This window comes from Martes martes, assembly GCF_963455335.1.
Source record: "Martes martes genome assembly, chromosome: 12".
NCBI lineage: Eukaryota > Metazoa > Chordata > Mammalia > Carnivora > Mustelidae > Martes > Martes martes.
Window position 1 is genome coordinate 41440644 of NC_137900.1, and position 10876 is coordinate 41451519.

The 10876-nt window shown below is 39.3% G+C and overlaps 1 protein-coding gene across 3 annotated transcripts in view; it reads left to right on the forward strand.

The window, feature by feature from the left end:
• LURAP1L (leucine rich adaptor protein 1 like) overlaps window positions 1–9895 on the forward strand; it is a 61703-nt gene extending 51808 nt beyond the window's left edge. For all 3 annotated transcript variants that reach the window (XM_080819325.1, XM_080819326.1, XM_080819327.1), the window contains one exon: window positions 8205–9895. In XM_080819325.1, the coding sequence (XP_080675451.1) occupies window positions 8205–8579 (375 nt within the window). In that variant the 3' untranslated portion in view covers window positions 8580–9895. The remainder of the gene's footprint in view (window positions 1–8204) is intronic.
• Window positions 9896–10876: the final 981 nt, after the last annotated feature.

Sequence of the window (10876 nt, forward strand, 5' to 3'; positions counted from 1 at the left end):
TATATTTGAAAGTTGTTAAGAGAATAGATCTTAAAAGTTCTCATCACGGGGCACCTGGCTGGCCCAGTCAGTAAGGGAGATGACTCTTTTTTTTTTTTAAAGATTTTTTAGTTATTTGACAGAGAGAGATCACAAGTAGGCAGAGAGGCAGGCAGAGGGAGAGAGGTGGAAGCAGGCTCCCTGCTGAGCAGAGAGCCCGATGCGGGGCTCGATCCCAGGGACCTGGGATCATGACCTGAGCTGAAGGCAGAGGCTTAACCCACTGAGCCACCCAGGCGCCCCAAGGTAGATGACTCTTAATCTCGGATTTGTGAGTTCGAGCCCCATGTCAGGTGTAAAGATTATTTAACAATAAAATCTTTTTAAAAAGTTCTCATCACAAGAAAAAAACAAACAAACAAACTTGTAACTATGCAAGGTGATGAATGATAACTGAACTTATTGTGGTAGTTATTTCACAATATGTACATATCAATCATCATGTCGTATACCTAAAGCTAACACAATGTTGTATGTCAATCATATCTCAAAAAACCTTAAATTATGCATAGTAACCTACAAATTAAGAAGTTATATGAAAAAACAAAGGTTGTAAATGCCCAAAACTCATCACTTTTTAACTATTTTACTATATTTTACTATTAATAATTTTCTTGATGTTATTTAAAATACATACTGCACCCCTAGGCTGACGATATTACATAATGCTGTGCAACTGAGCATCTCTCCTCAAACTCAGGTTTGGTGGCACCACATTGGCAGCTTGAGATTAGCCATGGTAGGAGTATTGACAGCACAGAAATTAGGAAACACCGTAAATCAGAACTTGATTTTTATCTGGTTGACTGTCTTAAGACAGTGATGGAGAAAATGTTGATATTGCAGATTAAATTTAGAAGTGTGTCATGGGGCGCCTGGCTGGCTCAGTCAGTTAAGAGTCTGACTCTGGATTTCGGCTCAGGTCATGATCTCAGGGTGGTGGGATCAAGCCTCCGAGCTTTCTCTCTCTCTCTCCCTTTGTCCCTTCCCCCAGGGCAGGTGTGCTTTCTCTCTCTCTCTCAAATAAATAAATAAATAAATGTTAAAAACATTTCAGCAAAAATGAGCAAAGGGCATTCTTTGAGAATCAATGAGTTATATAAAATGTATAATAAAAGGTAACCTATGTTTCAGTGTGATTGGTAAATTGTGTGCTATCCATCTGTTCTATCAGCACGATTCCTCCTGCATGTATGTGTGTGGATGTGTGTATAGTTTTCCCAGGGAACCAGTTGTTAAACATTTAGCAGCACGGCACCCTGCATCCTCCTTCCTTCCCAGCGTAAGACCAGCCACTGCATATCACAGAGGAGCACATCATCATATCTTCATCTCCCATATAAAAATCCCACCTTAAGTTCTAAATTGGAAAAACGCACACGCAAAGAGAACATTCACTATAATCCAGTGGAAATACTTCTTGTCGAGTCTTTGTTCTATTCCTGGGAGCTGCTCTGCTACAAACATCTGAAGTCCATGTTTTTTTTTCAGTCTTCCCAAATGAATTTCTACTCAGGTCATTTATGGTCTCTTTCATGAGCCAGTGACACTTTGCATATACATGTTGGGAGCACTCAGGGAAACAGCTTTCACCATATTAGAGTGGGGACGAGAAATTGACATCACCGGCCTCTGAGTACTGATTGGACTAGAACCTGATGGGATGGGACTGAAAAGCTCCTGGGTCGTATTTTGGCGATCAGAGGATTGATCAGCAGAAACTGAGCAGAACTCAGGAGCAGGCCTGATGGCAGGAATTTATGTCTAAGATTCAGGGGAGTCACCTGTGCCCCTTTCAAATAAACCAGATGCAGCTTTCTAATTTATCAAAACATCAGCTAGCTGTGCTGATGACAGTGCTTTTATATATAGAGCTTGGTCTTGGGGGAAATTACTCTTCTATCTATAAGGTTTTGGGAAAAGAGAATTGTTTTAGTTATTGTTCAGTTCCACATATAAACAACACAAATGGAGGGAGACAGAGCTGACTGATAGAAAAATGGAATCCTCTGTTGCCCAGTTAGAAAGAAATTTTGTTGTAAATTTTTAGCTACCTGAGAAAACAGAGACAAGCTCTGGCAGAACAGCCCTTGTCAAGGGCCATAGGCTGCTCTCTGGAAGCATTTGAAACCAAGAGCAGTGGGCGGACATGTTGTACAATGTCTTCTTGGGCTGCAAAGAGACAATAATACCCTTAAAGATCCTCTGAGAATAAAGTTAGACAAATGCTTTATAAATACAGCTCTTAATAAAACTGCTGGAAATTTTAAGGATAGGTAGGCAGAAAACCTGTGATCATCAGATTGAGAACAAGGTGAATTTGGAGAGGGAGATTTGGACTCGATTCGGTTATGCAGAGGGAACACACAAAGAAACTGGGATAAACAGCTAGAAAAATAATATTCCAAGCACAATTATAGCAGCCTTTTAATAAGATATAAAAAGATGTTAATTTATTTGTAAATTTAGAGATAAACATGGTTAGAAAAAAGGCCTTCCATCAATTACAAATCTGAAGAATTTGTTGCTCTGAATTAGGAACTAGGATTAGAGTCTCACATTAAAAGGCAAATCTAGGGGCACCTGGGTGGCTCAGTTAAGCGTGGCTTAGGTCATGATCCCAGGATGGTGGGATCGAGTACAGCATTGGACTCCTTGCTCCGCAAGGAGCCTGCTTCTCCCTCTGCTCATGTTCTCTCTCCCTCTCTCTCTGACAAATAAGTAAAATCTTTAAAAAATAAATAAATAAAAGACAAATCTAATCTGTTTTCCTTTCTTCATGTACATGATTATGGATTTATAAAGTAGTCTTTCTCCCTTCTAATTCATATTACAGCTTGCTGGACATTTGGGATTTAGGTCATGGATATTGTGGATTTTATCCAGAATATCCAGAAATATCCAGATTTTATCCAGAAGTACATAATAACTAGAAGATGGCCGCTTGTATCTGACTAGTTGATTCTCTTAAAAGGATAAAAATGGTGGAGGAGAGGTTTATGAGAGACAGGAGTACATGGTGCTATCCAAGCTTCCTATATGCCAAGATAGAGTGAACACTGCCCCTGTTTGGGAGATACATTCCACAGCTCACGTACATGTTTCCGTTAATAAGTAGGCATATGAAAGATGGTACGTATGTTTATCCTGGTGCAGAACACAAATAAGATTTTTTTTTAACTCAAATAGCAAGATCCAAAATTAAATATTACCATTACCACACAATTTCTGATAAGGAGATTAAAATCCACAAAGAGCTCATGCTGACTTTGGCCATGAGTTTTTACTAGCTAAAGATTTTGCTGGACCCGTTGAGTAGCAAAATTGATTGGTCTGTCTCCCCCATAGCCCACATAGTTTCCTCAAAGCAGAGGAAATTTAGTAATCAAATGGTTTGTTTGAATGACAAAAGAACCAGAGACTATGTCAAAATAGAGGGAAATCCTGAGCCAATCTGATCTGCAGATTCTTTGTATCAAGTAACATCTTAAATAAATCCTTGATATTAAAATCAGACAGAAGAGATAGGTGGTTCCTCAGTCATATTAACTCTTCAATACTGGCAGAAATGAGCCTCCACGGAGGCCTGTGGGGACCTTTGGCTCACTGGAGCTGAGGATAAAACCTCATCATTTGTCTTCTTGGATACAGAGGCTGAGATCTCATGTGCCAAGCCATTTTGCCCAGATGTCACAGGCAGACAGTGACAGTGGCAGACTAGAACCCTGTACCGTGTTCCTGGGACAGCACCACAAAAGAAGTTGATTTGTTCAGCAACTCCCTGATTAATTGAAAATTTGACCACCTTTTCTCCTTCTTGGATTCCATTATGCTAATTTATAATTTTTGTCTTCTTTCAACATTAAAATGATAGCCAGAAAGAAAACACTGATCTGGGAAAATTTATTATTAAGAATATTTGTTCTTTCAGGATCCCTTGTTTTAATTTGTGCCATAGACCCAGTCCACTACTTGTCTAAAAATGATAGGAAATTTCAGCATTCACCTAGTCTGGAAACCTGTAATTAATCCTAAAGCATGAGAGACCTCAGTTAAGTATTTTTTTTTTTTAAGATTTTATTTATTTATTTGACAGACAGAGATCACAAGTAGGCAGACAGAGAGAGAGGAGGAAGCAGGCTCCTCGTTGAGCAGAGAGCCCGATGCGAGGCTCGATCCCAGGACCCTGAGATCATGACCTGAGCCGAAGGCAGAGGCTTTAACCCACTGAGCCACCCAGGTGCCCCGCCTCAGTTAAGTATTAAGATGAAACACATCACAATACTGCAGGGGCCAGAGTGGGGGTAGGGATGGTGAAGGAAAAGAGGAAAGAACATTCACATCTCCTTGGATCAACGGTGCAAACATTTTCTTCCTTCCTTCCTCCTTCCTTCCTTCCTTCTTCTTCTCTTGCTCGTTCTTTCTTTCTTCTCTTTCTTTTCTTTCCTTCCCTCTTTCCTTCTTTCCTCCTTTGTTCTCTTTTCTTTTCCTCTCTTTTTCTTTCCTTCCTTGCTCTTTCCTTTTTCTTTTTTTGGTCAATGTCCTGTTTGTTCCCTTTGTGTTAACTCATTTCATCAAGTGTTTACAGATCCCTGTGTCTCTGCCAAGACCAACACCAGGTATCACCTCGGAACAAACAAAATAATGTTTGGAGTATGATTCACACCTTGAAATCCATTTCCTTTCAGAGATACTATCTCAATAATCTTCACACTTAAGCTAGCAATAGGGTGTTTGAATCCTGTAAATGAATCAGAATGGAGTTGCATGCTGGGAAGGTTTCAGTGCTGAAATGCTCTTTCCAGAGCCGCCTCTCTCCTTCCTATCAAGCCAGCTATCACTGACCCACAGCAAAACCCAAGGGAGGGGTATTCTTGACAGATGGTGCAATCTGAAACAATCATTCAGCCCTTGAAGAACTATGAATCGAGCACCTACTATGTGCCAAGGACTCTTGCAGGTCTTGTGCGTAGAGCAGTGAACGGAATAGACCAAATCCCCGGCATTCTGTGGTGCTTACATGCTCATGAGGAACACAAAAAAATACACGAACAATAAGCAGGATTTCGACTAGCCATAAATACTGTGAAGAAAACAAACAAACAAAACCCCAGAAATGTAGTATTAAACTAGGCATGGAGACTGGATACCATATCGATCAGGAAGGTTTCTCCAAGAAGGGGACCTTAAACTTGGACCATGAAACAGACCTTACAAGACTTTAAGTGAAAGAACCAGTTTCCCACTGAAGGCGTAGGTGACTGTTTCCTTAACAGACGGCCCCATTTCATAAACAATGACATGAATAACAGTGAGGAAAGGTGGGGCAGCTACCAGAGACAGAAGCAACATTGTGATTTCCTTCTGTGGTGGATTGCTCAGACTTTCAAGGTTCATTGGCAACAGCATATCCACACCTTAGTTCCAGGAGAGAGTGGTGTGAGGCCCGGCCAGGTAATGGACAGGCAACCCTGTGAACTGGCTGGCCCGGCGCTCCCACAGGGGGCCGATGTTTACTCTCTCCTCGGGAGGACAGAGTTAGAAGTTAAGTCTGTAATCATTATCAGCCAGATCAACGTGTTCTAACTGACTCGCTTTCGTCATTTTCCCCCCCAGCAGTGGTTCAATGGCCTGTGAATGTTTGCCTTCAGAAGAAAAAGATTTTTTCTAAATAAATCATTTCATGGTCAAAGGCAGCTTTTGTTACTTCATAGTCTGTTCCTCTGATTTGCATTGCTCAATAAGATTGAAAAAATTGTGTTTGAGGCAGCCACTGTGTAACTCAGGCGAAAATTGCTGGAAAAAATTTGTCCCGAGTATGTTTTAACCCCAGAGTGACACAGTCATTGGGAATGTGCATTATAACTGCCTTAAGAGCTCAACTCTCACAGTTCTAAATTTATGCCAGTTTAAAAAAAAAAATTGATGTTTGGGTCAGGCCTTAAGATATGTAACAATTGTAAGAAATTTTTTGCATGGACCAGCAGAAGAGGCTGGAATCAGCAAGTAGTGCTTAACGAAAGAAGAGGACCTTGGTTGGAATGGGGAGAATTGGAAGGGGAAGAGAGGAAGTATTTCAAGTGAGGAGACTAACAGTGAACACACCCACATCTGGGCACGGACCAGAATATTTCCATGCGACAGGGCGGGGATGTGGACAAATGCAGCTGTGGCTCATTTGGGGGAGCTGACGGGAAACGGTCCCATTCATATTGCACCATGCCGACAATGGGCACAGCGCGTTCTATCAGCTGCAGATGCCTAACAGAAGAATTTTGTAAGACTTTGGCTCCTATTGATTTTCTAGGCTTCTCAGTGGACCTAGACGAGTTGTTGATGTATAAATATTTGTAGTATTACATGTAACCTGAACCGTGTTGATGGCTCATGGGGTGTGCGGGTGAATTTGAACATAAAGACTGCCAGAAAGCCTCCTTTCTCAATACAACATCACTGCGAGGTCACTGATAGAACAGTGTCACCGAGACACTGTGTAACAGAAAAACATCTCAAGATGTAATAAGTTAACGTTTTTCTGTCCACAGACACGTCAGAGACAAATGATTTTCACAGTTACCTTGTATACAGTTTGTTTATGGTGCTTTTTTCAGAGAAGACAGGGAAGTCACTCAAGTCCCTTTATGTAATAGCCTAGCAAAATTGAGAGTTTTAAAATCATACCTTATGCTTTTTTAATGTGTATTCATACACGACTGGTAATCTTACATCTCTGAAGTCATTGGTGGAAGTTCCATCTTCTCCTAATGTTTGTTCATCGCATTCACTCAACCCAAAGTTCACCTTTGATTATGGATTAACTCCTAACCGGGAAATATTTTTATAATATGAATGCATACATTTGAAGACAATAGGCTCCTTTCTCCCTTAAGGCTTGAGTCACTCATGACTGAATATCTTTAATAATTCTAGAAACCCACACATCTGAATTAGCCTTGAAGAAATAATTAGCAAGGCCCAGCCTCTTAGGTTAAAGACCCCAACTGAAAAGGCAAAAAAAAAAAAAAAAAAAGAAATCTATTTTAAACCATAATGAATGTGACCTCTGGTCGCCAAATAGATCCCTGATGGCCAGTCCAGGCACTAGAATCTTTATAGCAGCCACATCTCTTCACTCACAACAAGGGCATGGGCAATCATGAGAGTTCTTGCAACCTACCTCTCTCCACCTTCCACAGAACCACCACACTCTTGATGTTAGCAAACGTTCCCATTTAATGGTAGGATCTACAAAGAAATTCTGCTTTGTGCTGTGAGGACAGATTTCTTTGAAATAATTTAGAACTGTCAGAAGGACTACACACCTAGAAGGCATCTGAGGGAGTTCTAGAACTTTCTCAGAGTTCATATACCAAATTTGATTGGGCCTTCCCCTGACATATCTGAGGCAAATAATCAGATCCAAAGAAGACATCTGAACGCTTCATCTTGTAAAGTAGAACAGAGTAGTGTGATAGCGTCCTTTGGATTCAAGAAATTTTTTAAAGCAATGTAGTTCTTAAAAATAAAAACGTTATTTAGAACTAGATATATTTCCATATAGTCATAGAGAGTGCAGACCTCTTCCATACTCTTCCGTGGATTTCCACTTCTTCAAGTGTATAATGGGGATAGAAATAATACCCTTGGTCTAAGGATGCTACAGTGTAATGAAGGTTGGAATTTGCAAAATGAATTCCAATACATCATCACTCAGAAACTAGGAGCTGCTACAATGATGGTGATAATGATAATTCCTTAATTACAACACATTTTTCTTTGCCCCACCTCATAGCATCTACATACATATACTCAAGTTAACATGAATAAACTATTAATCTGGCCAGAGAGAGAATATACTTGTTAACAGAGAACCTGACCTTCAACATGATTCTTCCAGGCAGTGGAGTTAGGGTCAGGTATGCAGTGGGAGTTTTAGTTTCACTGTCCCCTTTGGAGCCTGATGCATCGGGCAGGGAGTGGGTTCTTTGATTATGACTTTTGGCATTGGCCATCTGTTTTCAAAAGATCCTGAGATCAAGTGAATTTATATTTGATTCTGTGTACATGAAGTTATGGTCTGCAGAAGACAGAACCCAAATGAATTTTGAGTCTCTCAAAAATGTAGAATAACTGGCATGTCTTTGCTCTCTCTGCCTTCCCCATAGGTTAACCTCAGAGCAGCAGACGTCAGGCTCATGCGCCAGTTGCTTGTTATCAATGAGAGCATTGAGTCCATCAAGTGGATGATTGAAGAGAAAGCCACCATTACCAGCCGAGGCAGCAGTCTGAGTGGGAGCTTGTGCAGTTTATTGGAGAGTCAGAGCACCTCCTTACGTGGCAGCTACAATAGCCTCCATGATGGCAGCGATGGACTGGATGGCATCTCCGTGGGGAGCTTTCTGGACACTTTGGCAGATGATGTCCCTGGCCATCAGACCCCATCAGACTTGGACCAATTCAGTGACAGCTCCATAATAGAGGACTCACAAGCCCTGCACAAACACCCCAAACTGGATTCTGAATATTACTGCTTTGGCTAATGACCCAGTTTTTTGCATGGGATTGGTGTGCAATTAACTCGTATTTATCCTTCTCCGCTGCTATATTTTTGGTGTGATTTTTTTTTATATGACAACCTTTTAAAAAGAAGCTTATTTTGAAACTGCCTGATGATAATTCTGTTGCTCCTAATATTTCTCATCTGGACTGATTTACCTTTCTCTCTTGCATCTCTATTTTTATTTATTACAATGATTTTTCTCCCTTCTTTTACAGTGGCACAAATAAAGTAGGGGGAAAAAGAATAAGCAATAATCAAGTTTTTGCTTTTGTTTTTAGGGCAAGGGGTCAGGGATTAAAAAAAAAAAAGTCTTTGCTAAATTTTACAATAAACCAAAGTCTGATAACAGCTAATTTTGTTGTTTGTATTCTTAAATGATGAAAAGTTTCATTTTCCAGAAGATACTGAGGTTTATTATTGTATAGTAGGTTGAACAAAATAGTTGCAACAAACTTAGGCATTTTTTCTAGGCAAAAACTTCCCGGTATAAAATCAACAGTACTGTTAGTCACACACTTCTACACAACAATTTTTTGGAAGCCACAACTGTATGCGATCTGCTCAGTTCAACTTTGAGGTCATACTTTAGATTGTACTTTTGTCATTAGTGATTCTAACTCAAATGATAGAGGCTTAGTTGTGTAATAATAGATACAGTTTTCCCAAATTTCAAAGAATAATTGAGATTAGGTATATATAGGTGATTAGAGTTTAAGGTCTCCTAAATTGTATTTTGAGATTTTGTACATACAATATTTGTTACAAATATTTATTTATAGATGTTTACAATTCTGATATGACATATAAACACACAAATGCATATATACAGATGGATGGATGGATGAATGGATAGATGGATGGAGTGGAAAGTACAATCACTATTGATTTATGAAGTCTCATATGATATACTTTCATCCTGGGGTAGATAAATAATCTCTTAGGATTCTGAAATGATGTCTGACTATATAACTCATGTAGCAATTAAACGTTTCATTTTGATGTGATATAATTAATCCTCCACAATTTCTTTTACCTTGATGATTCTTAGTAAGTGAATCTATTGAGATTTCAAACTGCTCTTTGTAAATGATATATGTTTCTGCACTAAACACTTTACAATATGAATTAAAAAGTCTTCCTGTTTATAACTGAAAAATGTCCACATTCAAAAAATGGTTTCCCCAGTATTTCCTTTGTTAAGATATACCTGTTACTCTTGTCAAATGTATTGTTTGTTTCCAGAACATATGTTATTCAATTTCCAATTAAAATCTACAGGGTCTATATTTTACACTAGTCTTTTTTCATGAATTGATGTTATAATCCTCATTTCATAATTTCATAACAATTTCATAATGTGAGGATTGTCTCCTTTCTGTGTTTGAGGAAACTGAGGCACATGGAATGTAGGTAGCTGGATCAAATCTCCCAGTGAGGCTCAAAACTGGGATTTGAACTTGGGTCTGTCTTATTCATAGCAATAACACTGAATATTCCCTTTGGTACATATTGAAATCAAATAATAAAAACAAAAAAAGCAAATGAAAGCCCATTACAAAAACAAAACAAAACAACAAAAAAACAATATTTTCCTCCCGATCAGTGAGGATCCACATTTCCCAATATTGAGATTTCCAAGCCCTTTCCTGAATTCACATGTCCAGAGTCAGTTTTGTGCCTGTAGATGAATTGGGTAATTGGCCACTTGTGAACTAATATATTTCCCCCTTTCTGATTATTTTTACTTTCAAGTTAGTAAAGGTTGGTTGGTTGGCTATTTTGTTCAGTTTTAAAGTAGAATTAAGCCAGGCAATTTTTAGCACAGATCATTTACCACATTAAAACCTAAGAGTGTGCATTGTGACCAACCAGAGAAAACACCTCTAGAACCATGACTGATGAATTTCAAGAAGAGGATAATGAAATATGTAACCATATGTCTACAGCACTGCAAGGGGAAACATCTTAAGTAAGAGGAAAGTGGGCAGGCAGCAAGTGTGTAAGAGGTATCAATGGCAAATTCTCACCCCATCAAAACCCTACATTTGCCTAGAACAAGCCAGGTACATGAATGATGATTTCTGTCCTCAGATCACAGTTGTAGGTTGTAAATTCAATGTGCCAAATTTCTTTCATATTCTCCCTTTCCTAATCAGCTTTCCCTGCTATTTGCCAATCCCTTGCCAACTATAACAGTCCCACCTGTAAAAAGGAAATTAAAAAAGCGAGAGTATAATATGGAAGAAGCCTCCTCTGGAAGTTTTCATTTATGCATTG